The following is a 17,586-nucleotide window of genomic DNA, read 5'->3' on the forward strand; positions in this document are numbered from 1 at the left end:
ATTGACACAAAGAACTTGCTTTGCATCTTAGCCGCTGGCAAGATTATACATTCATCCCAGTGAAACAATATGTTGAATTCAGAGTTAGGCAAGCACAGGAAGGAAACTTTCACTTGTTTACAAAAAGTGCTATAGTGAATGGAGACTGTAAATTGAAAGTTAGACTATGAACCCTTTAATCACGGGAGTTTTTCCAAGTGGTTCTCATTAATTTCATGAAGACAATTCATAAGCAAATGCAGCAGAACCTGGCATCTATAGAATATTTTGTAATTTAAGAAAATAATTTCACCTTTAAAAATAGCAATTTTGTGCAAACACTAGCCAAATTTCAGACTTCTTTAAATTACTGACCATGGATGTTTGAGCAAGAACAGTAAATGCCAGCCTAACAGTAAATTTTTTCAGATTTTTTTGCTTGGTTGGTGTTTTTTTACCTGTTTTTATCCTTGATCTCCATTGTCTCTTTTTCTTTGATATCTTCTTGATAGGAACATGAAGCAGATATTTGATTTATAAATTAGAAAGTTATTTTTAATCCTTTTTGCTTATCATCTCTTCAGTGGACACCAGAAAGCCCAAGCATATGAAAGTATTCACTCCATCCCTTTTCTGCTCAAGATGTCTCTGCGCAACACCATTTGGTACTTCTCCAGTTTTCTTTCAAAGCTACTTGCTTAATTGTTCACAGAAGTTCTTGATTTTAAGAGAATGAACAGATCTCAGAAAGCAAGGAAGTCTTTTTCAGTTTCTTTAATATAGCCTGAATTCAGGCTATATCCTTGTGCAATTGATTTCTATTTATCTTCTAGAAAAGGTGTGGAATTCTGGAAGCTGCTATTTCTGCTTTGTCTTCCTTTTTTTCTGGAAGCAGGCACAGTTGGAAGAGTATTAGTAAAGCCCAAAGTCTGTCATATCTTCTCTGTCACACCTGCTAGAAGACACTTCTTAACATCAGCTCGGGAGTTCTGGAAGAAGGAACACAAGGGAAAAGGGGAGGGTCATTAATGCAGAACAGAGTTGAGCTGAGAGGTATGAAAAAGCCATTTCCTTTGAGGGCATAGTTGCAGTTACCAGTATGGAGTGAGTCATGATACTAATTATAAACGGCCTTGTGCGTTGCTTGTAGGCCCACAGAGGGAGAGCTGACACAGAGCAGTGAGGTTTCCTGCTTCTCCTCCAGTTTAATACCATACAGTCAGCTCAGTGACGAACACCACAGAGCTGCAAGTATGCTGACTGAATGGGTGTCATGGTCTAATGCCAACTGGCAACCAAGCATCCAGCAGCTGCTCACTCTCTCCCCAGTGGGATGGGGAGCAGAACCAGGCAAAAAGGTAAAATCTGTGGGTTGAGATAAGAACAGCTTTATGATTGAAAATATTATAATTAATTTTAATAAGAATGAAGTAATGCTAATGCAAAGAAATACAACCAAAAGAGCACCAGAAATTATACCCAAGAAAGAAAAGTGATGCACAAAACAATTTCTTACCACCACCTTACTGCCCAGCCCATCCCTGAGCAGAGATCCATCCCTCATGGCCAATACATTCCAGTTTATATAGTCAGTCTGGCATTCTATGGTCTGGAACATCCCTTCAGCCCCTTTGGGCTTAGCTGTCCTGGCTCTGTTCCCTCCCAGTTTCTTGTGCAGCTCCTTGCTGTCAAAGCACAGAAAACTGAAAAACCTTGATTTAGAGTAAGCACTACTGAGCAGCAATGGCAACATCAGCAGGTTTTCAACATTATTCTCATACTAAATTCAAAACAACAGTGCTGTACCAGATACTAGGAAGAAAATTAACTCTATCCCAGCCCAAACCAGTACAACTGGCAACTGTTCTAGGATATATATTCCTCTACACTAGGTGTAACAGTCTGGATATAAAACTATGCCATCAAGGAAAATAACAGTCTGGGCAGAGCATTCATGGGGAAGGATTTTGCCCTTCAATTCAAATGGCTTGCAGCTAGGGGAAGAGGTTAACTAGCTTGCACTGACTTTCCACTGGGAGGATTCAAACTCTTCCCAGCTAATCCCCAGTCTCAAGCTATATAGGTCAACATCTTCCCTATGCTACTTTTGGGAACTATTTCCACTGAATTTCTGTAGCACCAGAACTGTGCACAAGTGAGGCAAGATGTGTGCTGTCAAGCTGCAGAAAACAACATACTTCAATATTAAGTTATTACCCAAGGAAGATATGTTTTAGAGAGCTGGGAATACTAACAGTGGTGTTCCATCATTGTTCTGCATCTGTGCAAATGTAAATCCTTCTCTGAGTCTCTGTCAGTGTTGGCAAGTCTTTTCATAATATGCAGTTGCATATGTCCATCTTCAAACAGCAATGCACAGACATTCCTTCCTGACCCAGAAAGAAAAACAACTGTGGCTAAATTGCAAAAGATTAATTAGATGTAAGCATGATCCTGAAATACAAATGGTGTGAAAGAAAGGGGAGTAGAATCTGTGGCTTGAATACTGGCTTTTTTAAAATACTTAAGGATTTTACCTACTCAGTAAAAAAAAATATTGAAATGTATGACTCCTGAATGCGTATTTACTGTGACAAGCATTATGAAGAATTTAAGTTAGCATAATATGTTATTAAGTGGCCTCAATATAAATTTTTCTTTCTGTGGATGCTGAGACTTATATCTACCTTATAATCAAAAGAAAAGTCCACCCTTAAGTCACAAATAATAAGACTGAAGCAAATCCAGCCTCATTTCTCCAGATATGAATGATTTCAGAGAGAGCAAAACTATTGCAGCCCAGCTGCATAATGGGTTGCAGTTGAAGGGAAGTGCTAAGAGAAGGCTTTTTGGCTGCAGTGGAAAGCCAGGCTCAAGAGGCCCAGGCACTGTGTGTGCACCCATGGCTGGAAGATAAGGGTAGCTTATACCAGTCCCTTTGAAATGTCATTAAAAAAAATCACACATGAAAAGTATTTCAAGTTATTTGAGCAGCTTCAATTGCCTTGAGGAATGATAAAGGAAAAATACATTGTAATAGAAAGTAATAGAAAGCTAATTATTACTTTAGGAGACAGCCTCTCCATAATTAGTGAGTGACACACTTTCTCAGACTCCGTTCTATTTCTAGACTTGGTCTCTCAAAGATTGTCCTTTATTATGTCGCCCCCTTGATATGTTACTTTCCTTGATACTGACATATGCTAGGAAAACAAAAATATCTTCTAGGATTTTTGACCATGACAACTTGTTCAGAAAATTGAGAGGTCCAAATTACCTGAAAACAGCCTAAAATTATTGATAAAATAAATACTTTGCTTAGCAGAAAAGCACGTTCTAGCACACTGTGAACTGACATCTCTACACCAGCAAATAGTTCCAATAGTCCTCGAAGGTGCTTGGTCTTGCCAGCATAGATGTGACCAAAAGTTTGGTACCAGATCACATTACAATCCTAGAAAGATTTCAACACAGTCATGTCTATGTTGTCTCCCATGGAAAGAAAGAGAGCCAGCTTGGCTGCCAGATACCAGACCCAGATTTATCCTGGCACACTTAACTTACTGACCTTACACTTCCCCGGTGCCTGAGCTGGTCATAGAGGTTACCTTATACTTTTATGTGATACTGAGGTGCGGCATCTGAGAACACTCTCTAATTGAATTTATTGCTATAGCCAACCATTAATCTCTCCTGGAGGGAAAAAAAGCCAGTTACAATCAATGCCTTTGCCAATTTTCTGCTGTGAAATTTATTACCTTTTAGGATAAAACACCCTTTCTGGAGGATTTTATGTGTGCCTTTAATTGAATTTTGGGGGAGGAGGTTTAGCAGTCAAAGTGCAAAAACAATCTTCAACTTTGTGGCTGCCTGTGATTAGTTGTAGGTAGGAGCCACAGGTATTGCTACACAAATACCTAATTTTGCCTGCAACCCGGGTAGGTGGATATATATGTGTGTATGTGTATATATATATATATACTGCTACGGAAACTTTTGTTTTAAAAACCATTCATGGTTGTCTGATTATCTATCTGTTCACTCCTCCTCCGTCCTACTTAATATAAAGATCAGTCTAAATGAAATACACTGAGTTTCTTTCCACAATGGTAATGCCTAAATCAAAATTGTTAAGTCCATCCAGCAGCATGGGAAAAACATACAGAACCATCAGAATTACTGTACACCATCCAAAGTTTTGAGTAGGAAATCTGTGGACAAAGTACTGCGGTAGCTAATGCTTAATTTATGTTTTAGACAGTTTAAAAGCACAAATTGTTCTTGTCAAGACACAATTTATACTAGCTGAGTTCAAAACTAATTTCTATCAAATTAAATTCGAGACCATCACGCAACTGCAGGTACCACACAAATGTAAAGACTTGCTTCTCAGAGATAACTGTTCTGCAGAAATTTGAGACAGACCTGATACAGTGAAATACAATAATGTGACAGCAAGCTTTAAAAGCTGGGAATAAAGTATGTCCTTAATATGTTAATTGTCTGGCAGTTTTGGTGTAGCAACTTCAACTGCAATGAGTAGTCCATACCATCAGCAGATAGGAATCAGTGCCATCAGCAAAATATATGGCTCTGCATTTATTTTGTCATGAATTGCAGGAGCTTTCATGCTTTATCACATAGAATTTTAAGATTAAAAATATACTGAAAGCATTCCAAAGTGCCAATACTTTAATAATAATTATAGGGTTGATAATATTAATGCTACAAATTCCATATCATTAATGCTATTCATGATAAAATCCATAAAGATGCTGTATCCTTGTTGATTTTTATATAGAGAAGAGAGTGCTTGCAACTGTAACAGTGATTCTTTTTCTAGAGTGTGATGAATTTGATGCATTTGCACAGTAGGCATTGTTGCTTTTTGATGAAGCACCACAAACATACATACAAGAATAAAAATATTTAACAGATGAAAATCAGGACAAATGCTGCCGTCAGTTTTTGAAGCAAGTATTACTTGTGCCTACCCTTTCCAAGGCCACACCAGCACCAGGAAGAGCAGCAGTTATTCTTCTTAGGATGGCCATGAGCTGTCAGTGTGCTCTCACAGCCCGGAAAGCCAGTGGTGTCCTGGGCTGTATCCAATGGTGGGCAACAGGGCCAGGGAGGGGATTCTGCTCCTCTGCTCTGCTCAGACCCCACCTGCAGGGCTGCATCAGCTCTGGGGTCCCAGCACAGGGAGGACATGGACGTGTTGGAGCGAGTACAGAGGAGACCATCAAGATTATTAGGGATACTACACCTCCCTACAAGGAAAGGCTGAGAGAATAGGGATTGTTCAGCCTGGAAGAAGGAAGACTTCATGGTGCCCTAATCGTGGCCTGAAGGAAGCCTACAAGAAAGGTGGAGAGGGGCTTTTATAAGAGCCTGTAGAGACAGGATTCGAACTGAAGAGTAGCTTTAAATAAGAACTTCTGAAGAGATTTCTTTACTGTGAGGGTGGTGTGGCACAGAAACAGGCTGCTCAGGGAAACTGTGGATTCTCCATCTCTGGATGTCTTCAAGGCCACATTGGATGGGGCTCTGAGCAACCTGGTCTAGTGGAAGGTGTCCCTGACCATGGTACGTGATTGGAACTAGATGACCATAAAGGTCCCTTCCAACCCAGAACATTCTGTGATTCTATGACCTACAGCAAAGTTTTGTAGTTCCCTCAAGATGAGTGAAGGCCCTGTCGTGCTCTTTGCCTCACAGCATCGCTGTCACCTGACCATCACCAAAATGTATTCATTGTGAAAACTTCTTTGTTATTAAAGGAAAGAGGACAGCCTCCAGCAACAATCAGTGAAAGCATAGCAGTAAGTAGTAGTTCTGGTGTGGTTGCATTTGTAGCACATACTGGAAAAGATTTCAGAGTTCCTGAGCAAACAGAGCAGCCACTAGCTCCAAAACCAGAAGCAGCCTGGTGCTAACAATCCAGTGCTGCAGCAAGCAGAGCTGACTGCCCTATGGTTTCTCAAGATTAATCCAGTATCTCTTCACAGCTCAATGCTGCATGGATACATCAGCTGACCATTATCTTAAGCCATGGAGTTGAGGAAATTTGTCTCAGGCATAAAAGAACAAGTTAACTGAAACAAAAAATAGGTCTCATACCATCTTTATCTGTTTTTTTCTTAGAGGAACAAAAGCAACACAATTCTTAAAGTGTAAATGTGCTCAACACAAAGCCTGCCATACTTCACTTATGGAAAAGGTGACTCAAGAAGTATGATTACATGCAACATCCAGAAAACTCTAAAAATTACTTGGAATAGTATGAATAAGTTTGATTCTATGGTATTCAAATGACCACACAGTAACCATCTGGGACTGTGTGGTTGAATTATGCATAAAGAATGCTTTCATCAAATCCTGATGAAGTAAACTCAGATACCAAATGACAATATCTCAAAGTGATTTCTCAACAATGCATAGCAGCTGAAGGAAAAGTCTTTAAAAAAGCCACAAAACTAGGAGAAAGAGCCATGTGGTTAAGATCTCACTGCTGTTCTCCTGAAATGTGAGGATTTTAAGACCTTTTCTCTGAAATGATTGCCATAAAAAAGGACAAGCAGAAGGAGAACTATTTCTGCTTATGTTCGTTCTGAATCTTTTAATGGGCTTTCCAATGAAATGGGAAACTGACACTGCCTATGAACCATAATACAAAAGCCTAAAGAGCACTGCAGTCACAAAGATATAAACAATGGGCTATTAAGCTGAGGAAAAAATAGCGTATGAATTATGACTTGACTGCAGAATATGATGCCTTTAGAGATACACAGCTTAATAGATAAACTTTTCTTGCTCTAAAGCAGGGTACAATAAGTCTGAGCTGAACACTAATTTCTAGTGTCTGAACCAACCACCATAGCAACACACTGTTCTGTGCAGACTGGCCAATGCAAGAGTTTAAGAATTTTCCAGCAGCAGGGTGTCAGTCTCACAAATCCCTGATGAGAAACCAGACAAAGGACAAGATAAGATCTGAGCCCTTATACAGAATATACTTAAACTTCAGAATAATTACATAGTTTTTGTTGAACTCAGTCTCTGTACGTGATAGAGGAGTGGAAGGAAAAGTAGTTGGTCAAGTGCTCTGAAAATACAATTCCACAGGAAGGAAGGGAACTGAGTACTTTTGCAGATTTCCTTCTCTCTCGTTTTGTTTTTTTTTAATTTAGATTTTGTCTGGATTTAGCTAAAATAAATCTCCTTCAAGCACTTTTCTTCAAGAGTAACCTGGAAAATTCACACCTTAATTGTTGTTTTGCAACATTACTAGTGGCTGAAATATCAGAAAAACCAAACACCCTTCTTGCTTGCTTAAGGGCACTGTACTTTGCTGTACACAGAAAACCATTATAACAGATACAAGAAGTCTCAGAGTGCATCTGTAGTGCACTTTGCAGATAAGCATTTAAATTGAAACAATAACTGAACTTATTCCAAAGAGGAACTTAGAATAGCTATATACTATAAGGTCAGTTATGCTCTAAATGCTGAATACCTAATCTTGATATCCAAATTCCTTATGCATTGCCTCCTGCACTTTAAGCTAACAGGCAGCTCAGGCTTAGATATACTGAACTATACCAAATAAGAATACTTGATTTACTTGGTTTAGATGTACACAAACAACTCTTTGTTTACGTTCAAGTGTTTAAAGCAGAAAAAAAATACGCTTAGGAAATTTTATTCCTTACTAAGTAAATCAAACTCCAAGTAATTATAACAAGTAATCCACATATATGGAAAGTTATCCTTTCACACATTGTGTCTAAAATTATTTTTGTTTTTTACCCATAAGTGAAGGGTTTAGCTATATCCAAACATTGTTAGTGATCTAAATTCAGCATTTCAATGAAAGGTAGATGGGTTCAAATCTTGAAAAAAATTATCTTCAATGAAAAAAATGAATTGAAGTTTGACTTAGGCATTACTGTTCCCTGAATGCTATCAATATGATAGGTAGCCTCACTGCTTTCTCTGGCCTAGCATCTTCCCCTTTGGTCACTTTGCAGCACAGATGGCCAGGAAGTAAGTATGGCTGATGATAAGAGTAGTTGTGTTTTTAGTTGGACATTCTGTCTTCAAGGACAGTTCAGTGTCTCTTTTTTGTTGTTGTTGTTGTTTTTTGGGTTTTTTTGGGTTTTTTGTGGTTTGTTTTTTGTTGTTGTTGTTGGGTTTTTTTGCTTTCACCAAATGAGTATCTATTATTATATGGAAGTTCCTCCTTTTGTTTACAGTTATTTGAATTCAGGAAAGATTGATAGCCACAAAGCACTAACTTGTATCAGATATACATAAACATGATTGATTGATTGATTGATTGATCGATTTATTGTATGAATGTGTTTTGCAGTATCTCATTTGTTAAAGTTTGAGTTAGATGGAAATTCTTAGACTACATCTCAGAAATCTGCATTTGACTGACAAAAGCCTGATGAGAGAATTTCAAGTCTACAGTTACAGTATGTTCCCAATACTTTCATGAAGGGGAAAATATTAACAATTCTCAAAGGAACATTTATGAAGGCAAACATTCTCCCAATATTTCTCCTGGCCTCAATTATTCTTGTAAAGAACCTTTCTTCACATTGGGTTACTGGAAAGCTTATGATGAGGTAATCCTGATGACATCATGAGCCTGCAAAGCCAGTGCTTTGGGAGGGATGAGATATGCAGACAGCCCCAGTTTGAGGAATCTCCAGGTAAAACAAATGTGTAGTGCTGCCAGAAATACTTCTGACAAAACTGAGCTCTGATTCACCTTGTCAGGACAGCAGTTTTGGTCTGCTGGCTGTGTACAGTGCACTTGTTCATTGAACAATGCATCTCCTATCCTGCAATAGCTTCCAAGTGATTTCTGGGTACAAATTGAGGTATGGCCTTTTTACTTAGAAAGCCTCATTCACAAACTGTTATAGAGCAAGGTAGCAAAGGCAAGTAACATTCCCTGATATTTTTAGCATTCAACATGGGAGCCAAGATGATGGTAGTAGGAAAAAAAGGTGCAGAAACTGAAATTCCCTAACTGAGGTAAGAATTAAACTTAATTCACTCTAGTTGGAAGTAATTAGATTATCTCTGAAATTGCCATTTTTTGTAGGAAATATTTTTAATGAATCAGAAATTAGTACTATATACTGGGAAAAAGTGTTCTGGGCAGTTACAAATCCTTTGTGCATTGTGAGTAGTGCACTCATGCATCTCAGATCTGCTAAAGGTAGGCTATAAACCAAAAATTAATAGATACATTAAGGACAAAACACCTTAGTGTGCTCTCCTGAAATAGAAACTCACTGTTGTTCAGTCAGCTGGCAGAGAATTTCAGTGTTGATGTTGGTGATTTTGTTCTGTTTGCTTGCACCCGAGCATACCACAAGACCGTTCAGCTAAAGGTAGAAGAGCTAATCACATCAGTTTTGCCTTGCACCCAGACTTACCACAGGACTCTCTGACTTAGGCCAGGGAGCAAAATATTTTGTAACAACTGTTTGTTTGATACAGTAGCACTATGGTATCAAATCTAGAATAAAGGCCCCCAATCTGCAACTATTGGAAGGAATCACGTAGTTGAAACCTACAGATACATCACAGCCACCTGAACATACAGACCAGATCTGTGCAGAGAGGAAGGAAAACAAAACATTACTTTGGATCAGGCTGATCCTGACCAATGGAAAAGTGTATCAATACTCCCTTTTTTGCCCAGCTGGTGATGCTGTTTGATGCACCCTGGGATGGCGTTTGCCCTCCTGGCTGCCAGGGCTCACTGCTGACTCCCACTGGGCTGCTGCCCTCTAAGAACCCCAGATCCCTCTCTGCTGGGCTGCTCCCCAGCCCAGGTTTGCACATGTACATCTCTCGTGGTTTGTACAAGTGCCTGTCATTACCTGGTCCTGGGTGCAGAAACTGGCTTATCAGATACACACCATGCCCAGGGTCAGAACCAGGCTAGATCTGGGCCATGCATCCAGTGGGTAGCCCTGCTCCCAGGTCTCTGTGTCCCCTATGACATCCCAGTGATCTTGAGAGATTTGTGGGAACTTTGAAGAAATAGGGCTCATTTTAGGTCAAAAGACCAGAAATAATGACGGTTATATTGTGTAAAACTGGTACTGCTTTAGCGCCAAGTTCCTAGCCCAGACTTAACCCTGCATGTTTCCATGACTGGTGTTCAGGAGAAGGGCAGGTCCATGAGTAAGTGGGGAATATTTTGCAGGCTATAGTCTTTCTCTAAAACAATTCCACATGGTAACCAGCCAAATTTCCCTGCAAAGGACAGGGAGCTGTGTCGGAAACAAACACAAGACTGACATCAGCTCTGATGAGTTCTGTTCATATACCTGGCAAAGGGTATTCAGACCAACAGAAATATTTCTGAGGTGTTTGTTGCTTGGCTAATTTTTTTTTTTTTTAGTTGCTGATATTAATAAAAAAAAATTTTTCTCTTCATTTCCTCCAATTTTTTAATTAAAAAAATCAGGAAGATATTTTTATAATTACTATGTACTTGTACAAGTATGGATAGGGTTTGACAAACATGACCAGAAGTGTTTTTTCTTTACGTCATTTGTCCGCCACAATTGATGACAAATGGCATGGCATTTTCTGTCTATGATTAGTATGCTTTTAAGCAGGGAATCCATTTGTATTAATTTCTACTTCATAAGTGGGGGTAGCTTGTCTCTAAACTGGGACACATTATGGCAAAAACTTTCAGCTAAGAATGCCAAGTGCTGCAGAAGTAAGGAGATGAACACAGATCTGGCTTGACACAGTGCATACCAAGACAGCACAGAGGAAATATTTTAAGAGCTGAGGCTGCCCAAATCATTTACAGATGCTACCAAGTGTAAAAAGCACTGAAATGTCACCTGTTTATGTAGCAGGTGCCATTCATGAAAGCAACTGTTGCTAAAAAACATCTTTAAAACTCTGTCAAGATTTGCTGTGCCCATGACTTGACACCACATCCTTCTCTTCCGTTGCTTCACAACATACCCAATTCTACGTAGTACTTTCTAGAGGGACATTTTAATGCCCTTTTTCCTTTCCCCCACTCAAAAATGCTAAAAAGGTGGCCTAATACTGAAAGAAAATAACCAAGGGTCTGAACATAAACTTTTCAATGCATCAAACAGCCATAGCATTATTCATAGAGAGCTATATTAAGCATCAAGTGCTGCATAAATAAATAAAGCTGCATTCATGAGTGTATGCAGAGTGTTTTGAACTACTTGATTAAACTGCACCTCGTTAGTGAAAATTATGATTAATGATGAGCTTATAACAACAAAGCTCTCTCTGCAAGCACTACAATAAAAAGAAAGAAATGAGAAGCACACTTTAGATTGCAGTTGCTATGCTAATAAATAATAAATTAAGCCATGCTGAAAGGGTATGTGGAATATTTTTATATTATAGAGTTAAGGCTGACCAAAAACCAGTGCAATTTGTCATATTATTTTTGGCATTTTTTAGAAAACAGTAAGTAAAAATTGTACTGCTTTAGCACAAAGTTCCTAGCACAGACTTAACCCTGCATGTTTCATTGTTACTTGGATTTTACAACATGATGAGAGAGATGCCGAAGATCAAGATAAAGGGTCAAGCAGGAGGCCCTGGGATAAATACACTTAAGGGAGTCTAAGCAATTTTTTTGCTCCATTAAGTTCCACAAATTAAGCTGGTGGCTTTTCCATCCAGCTATAACATTAATCCATTAGCTGAAGAGGAGACAGGGTCCTTCACATTTATTATTTATGAGACAGGGCATGCACAACTTATCTGACATCATCCTTGTCACAGCTAATGAGAAACTGCAATAAATCCATCTTTATGGATCTCTCACAGAAGATACAAAAAATCTCACGTCTAATGATCCATTATTCTGTGGAAGGGAAGGGCTTGCTAACCTACACAACTAAATAGATTATTGTATATGATTGTGTATGTCCCAAAGGGATGAGCTTTCCACACCACTACTGCTGTTTGAGGGATGTCCCTGTGTCCATATGAGTACATTGCATAAACATCAAACAACAAGCATGAGTCAAAGAGATGTTTTTACCATTGACAGGAGTAACCAAAACAAGCCAGAAATTAATTTAAACAATTTAAGTTCTTCAGCTCTTAAATCTACTTTAGTGTGGTTCATCAACAGCATTAGGTTGAGATTCTGACTGGCACAGGGTGGGGAAACACAAGCCAATGCCAAGATCCAGGGAAGCATTTCCAAACACCAGTCCAACACGAGCATGAAGGTAGGGACCTGAAAAAATGCTGGCACCTGGAATGAGGCTCTACGTCACTCTATAGTGCAAAAGTCATCCACCAGTGCATATCTTTCTCTCACTCTTACCCATGGCCTACCCTAGATAGAGAGCCTGGCTCAGAACATGCAGGCAGGAGCTTGGCTGCACCTCTGAGCACAGAGAGCTAAGGACTTGAGTTGAATTTAGTTCCCTACCTCTTATTGAGCAGTACATGTGTGGCCTGGAGAGTAGGAGAAATGCAAGGTGCTGCTGTAGGATTGGGGCAGGCTGGGGACACTGCTGTTACAAAAAAAACTCATGAGAGTTGGCCAGAAGTGGTGGTTTGTGTAGGAATTGTCCCAGTATGAAGACAAACAATAATATGGAAGGAGAAATTTCAGAAGGAAGAGGAAGTTTTACAGGAGGCATTTCATGGGGAAAGTGCAGGTAGCACAAACAAGGATCGAGGGCACAATCCTGAAATTACCCTTCTCTCCCAGCAGGTCTCTAGACATCTGACATTAGCAATTTCTTTCATTATGTGAGTGATTTTATGGGATAGGATTTGGCAACAGCTGGTGTTTTCTTGTAAAGCTCATCAGACCACTCTGAAGCAACTATCACATTCCCCAGGATCTCAGTTTACATCATTTAAAATCTGACAATAATTTTGCTGTTACCTCTGCAGAGCTCCACGTTGCATCATATATGACTAACAAAAAGATAGGTAAATTATCCTCCCCTAAAATGAGAAAAAGTACAGGCTGTTCCTTTTGCTTCACTGAAGCTTTAACTGAAATTGTGTGGTGGTTTCATGCCAGCCAGCAACTAAGTACCACACAGATACTTTTCTCACCCATCTTCCCCCAGTGGGATGAGGAGGAGAATCAGAAAAAATATGAAACCCATTGGTTGAGATAAATATAGGTTAAAAAATGTAATTAAACAACAATAACAATAGCAATAACAACAATAATAATTTTCATGCAAAGGAATACAACAAAAAGAGAGACAGAAACAAAACCCAAGTGAAACAAGTGATGCACAACACAGTTGCTGACAATTGCCCAGCCCATCCCTGGGCAGCAGCAATCAGCCCCTCCCACCAGCTTATATACTGCACATGACATTCTATGGTATGGAATTTCCTTTTGGCTAGTTTGGCTCAGCTGTCCTTGCTGTGCTGCCTCCCAGCTTCCAGAGCACCTCCTTGTTGGCAGAGCAAGGGAAACTGAAATGTCCTTGATTTAGAGCAGGCACTACTTAGCAACAACTACATCAGTGTGTTATCAACATCCTTCTCATACTAAATCCAAAACACAGCACTGTGCCAGCTACCAGAAAGAAAATTAACTCTATCCCAGTCAGAACAGCAATTTAAATACTAACATTATTGTTTCCTTCCTCATGGGAGACCGAAGTGTTAAAGCTCTGACCTTTGCTATTTTCCACCAGCTGTCATATCTGAAATAGGTGGTGATTGGTATATGCAGCCAGCTGTAACATTCTCCTGAAAGAAAAGAGAAACCAAACCTCACCACGAAGAGGGGCCTGAGGCACATTCATGCACTCCTGTGATGTCACCAGAGGAGATCAAAACACCTGCCCCATCCTCTCATGAGTGTAATCATCACCCATAAGAAATAATGCCTTATTTTGGGTTCACTTGGGTGCAGAAAGTTTCTACAGGTAATTTTAGGGAAGACAACTAAGCTTCATTTATTTCTAGTCTGACCTTCATGGCTGCACATTTTTTTTGCACATAAACACATGTAGGTCTTCACAGACAATGTGAAACCTTCCTTTCTCACAGCTCTGGTGCACCTCCACCACAACCAACAACTTGCTAAAAGTTTCAAACAATGACCATCTTCTGCTAAACTGATCAAAAAGAAGACAAAAAATGCCAATGAACTAGATCATCCCATTTAAAGATTTGGCTCAAGACTGCTAAAGTGCAAATATATCCATTAAGTACACATTTAGAAGAAAAATGCCAGCCTACTGTACCAAATAATTGTATGAGTTGTTATATTTCTTAGCTGAGGCAGAAATAATTGCTGAATAATTGTGTGTATAACAAAAAATATTGCTGATGAATTAACACTTTTTTCAAAAAAGACTAAATCTTCCAAAATATCAAATATTTCAAAATCTGACATGCATGACATGTTTTCAATTCTGTGTTATTCCAAGGGTTGATACATACTGAGCAACTAGACACTGTTTAAACTCTTCAATAAAATGTTCTTTCGCCTTACAAAGCCTACACTTTTGTATATTTTAACATAAAAACTAATACTGTATTTTAGAAACTCCGCTTTTGAGAGTAGGATCTAAGGGCCCCCAAAAATTTGAGATCAGTGACCATGGGCTAGTTTTAAATATGTGATATATCTTTTTTTTTTCTGGAAGTGCTGCTATGCTTCCATTAATGGAAAGAAAATACAGTCCAAACCTGAGCATTTTAGGTCTTCTGTATTATACTTTATAAATCTGTGCCTGTTGCCCTGGAGGTCATAAAAAAAATACATTTGAGAAACAGGAAAACAATCAAGAAAGAAGGACAGATAAACAAAAGGTTTTTGACTGGGCCCCAGAAACACCAAATTCACCCCAGTGTAATTCTGCTGAAAACAGTGGAAGTATACAGGAGCTGAATTTTTCCCACTGTCTTTACACAACAGTAAGCAGCCTGTAAAACTACTTTATCCAATAGTCCTGCACATTTTCAGTAAGTGAACAGAACTTTTCTATGTAGGACTGAGGGCTTTTTTAATATTTTTGTATTCTTGCAAATGATTACTTTCTTAATATTTGGAAATCCTGTTTCCAACCAGAAATTCTGCTTGGTGTTGAGAGGATGACAATCTTGACACAGGGGAGGAAGGGACAAGGATGAACACTGGCAATACCAAGCCTCACCATTAACAATCACTGCCAGAGCACTCCCTAGGTAACAGTAATTTGGTATAAGCTCATTAAGGGATGAATTTGGCTTCTTATAATTCAGTTTCTGATAGCAAGAAGTAAGAAGTTGTTTTGCAAATAGACAGCTGATGGAGCTCTTATACCTCTGGGAATATAAGGTGAGGGCAACTTCCAAAGCAATGATGGTAAAACTTCCCTGTGGGTTCCTTGGTGTGAGGGAAGCTCTGCCTCACATCCCCACTGAGGTGATCAGTGTGATGGGGAAGAGGTGCATTACCTTGCAGCCCTCAGCATCAGGAGCTGTAGGTCTGCCAAGTCCCAAAAGAGATGCACAAAAAGCTCCTCCTTGCATCAGCTGCCCACCCTCCTTAACAGGTCCACACAGGCTGTTTGTCACCATTACCCCGCTGTCACCTCCCCGACATCAGAGGGAGATCTCCCAGCAGTTTCTGCAGGACCTGCATTAAGCACCAAGGTGCAGCCACAGAGGACATCAAATAGAGAGATTATATTCTCTGGCTTAGAGCAATTCACCACAGCTTTATGCAGTACTTATACAGATGAAAGCAAAATTAATATTCTCATGAAATAACAAGGAAATACTACTTGCATTTTTTCCACCCCGCTTATATGTGTAGTTTTAGCTACAATAAAAAATTTTGTGTGATTACAAACACACTCTGCTGAGAAATCCAGTGCGGGAAACTTGCCCTAGCTCTGCTTTTTCTCTTGTTTTTAAAGCTAGATCATTACTAGATCATTAGGGCATATGCAGAATAAAAAGCAGCAAATCATTTGCCAAGCAGAAAGACATTGGATTTCTGTAAGAAAAAGGCTTACATTTAAAAATATATACATCTACTTCAGCTAGCAACAGCCCAAATATATGAAAGTGTACATTCCTTTGAGTAATAAATCATCCTTGGCAGTCTCTTTGGGAGAGCTATGTTAAGAACTAGTCTCCTGATAGTAACACACAGAGCCATTGAAATTTCATAAGCTTTCTACAACTGCATACATGAGAAAAAAATTAAAATAAGGCACTTGGCATGAAGTAAGTTTGTTTAAGAAATAATTCTAGGGAATGTGTAAAAAATGTATCGTGCATCCCTGTGCTTGAAGGCAGAACTGAAATTCAGCAAGAGGCCTCTGCACAGGGAGGGTGGTGCTGCAGCAATCTGCCAGCACATCTATAGAGCAGAGCCCAGATAAGCCATCAGGAAAGGAGAATAAGCTCATGTGCATAGCTCATGTACTCTTCACCCACCCTACCGACACACTGCAGCCTGTGAGTCACTCAAAAATCCTGTAGAGACAGAGACAATGCAGTTATTTGCTTAAATACACTATGAAACGAGTCACAGTTCATGTTTTCTCGAGCTGTAAGTGCTAAAAGCATCAGGATATCCATAAAACATCTCCCACAAACAACTGCAGTGACCACGGGATCTGCTGTTGAGCTAGTACTTACATCACGGCATCAGCCGGGACGAAGCTGGGCATTTAACTATTTCTTTGTAAGCTGCTTCCACATGCTTGTCTGCTCGTTGTGCCATTCCTTCCATTGATTGCTTGTGTTTGGCAGCATCTGGACTGCAAAATGATCCTTTGCTCCCGCTTTTGCAAAATCAGCAGGCTGCGGAGGGATGCGTGACAACTGCTGCAGCCGATGTATCCAAACAGCCCAATGCAGCAGAAGCTTTGGCTCCCCCTTCCCAGCCTGGGCTTTTTCTTTCTTTGTCTGTGTGGGGTTTTTTTTAAAGAGATATGGTCCTGACTAACCTCAGGTTTCAGGAGCACAATACAAGCTCCAGACATGAGCCAGTCAAACAGATGTGGAAGGATACCAAGACAGAAGGCCAAAATAATACAATTTTAAGGGATGTTACTCAAGGTGTAACATTTGAATGGTTATTTGTATTTGAACGGTTTCCTGTAACAGAACAAACTTTGTGATTGGTTCTGTTTAATTAAAATTTTTCTTGATATTTTGCTGCTTTATTTCTTCCCTTTTTTCCTTTTTTCAGCTTATACAATGGAAATAATAGGTTTTCTGCTTATTTATTTCACTTTTAACTCTCCTTCTGTGTCAAAGAATGTTCACATTTAATTGTTCACAATTTGAAGAAGTCGTCTGTTAAAACTTCTGCCTATAAAGCAGTTTTAGCAAATATCTTTACTGTTCTGCCTCTGTTTTGCCAACATGGTATTCTCACACTCTTTAGGACTTCCTTAAATTAATTTTGTTGGTGCTGATTACATCAAGAGTCAGAAGTCTTTGGGCTGCCAGTAGCATCCCAAGCTTGGTTTTGTTTTTCAAGCTGGCACAGGTAACTGTTACCACTTCTACATTTTCAAACTCATCTCTTTATTAACTTCACATTCATATTCCTATTAATGTGAC

At 39.3% G+C, this 17,586-nt stretch overlaps 1 protein-coding gene across 1 annotated transcript in view; it reads right to left on the bottom strand.

Moving 5' to 3' along the window:
- Positions 1 to 16,887, bottom strand: part of SACS (sacsin molecular chaperone) — a 54,759-nt gene extending 37,872 nt beyond the window's left edge. Inside the window, exons 1-2 of the mRNA XM_038159518.1 lie at positions 16,654 to 16,887; positions 438 to 968 (exon numbers count right to left, since the gene is read on the bottom strand). Of these exons, the coding sequence (XP_038015446.1) occupies positions 438 to 460 (23 nt within the window). The 5' untranslated portion in view covers positions 461 to 968; positions 16,654 to 16,887. The remainder of the gene's footprint in view (positions 1 to 437; positions 969 to 16,653) is intronic.
- Positions 16,888 to 17,586: the final 699 nt, after the last annotated feature.

The sequence above is a fragment of the Motacilla alba genome, chromosome 1 (assembly GCF_015832195.1).
Source record: "Motacilla alba alba isolate MOTALB_02 chromosome 1, Motacilla_alba_V1.0_pri, whole genome shotgun sequence".
Classification (NCBI taxonomy): Eukaryota; Metazoa; Chordata; class Aves; order Passeriformes; family Motacillidae; genus Motacilla; species Motacilla alba.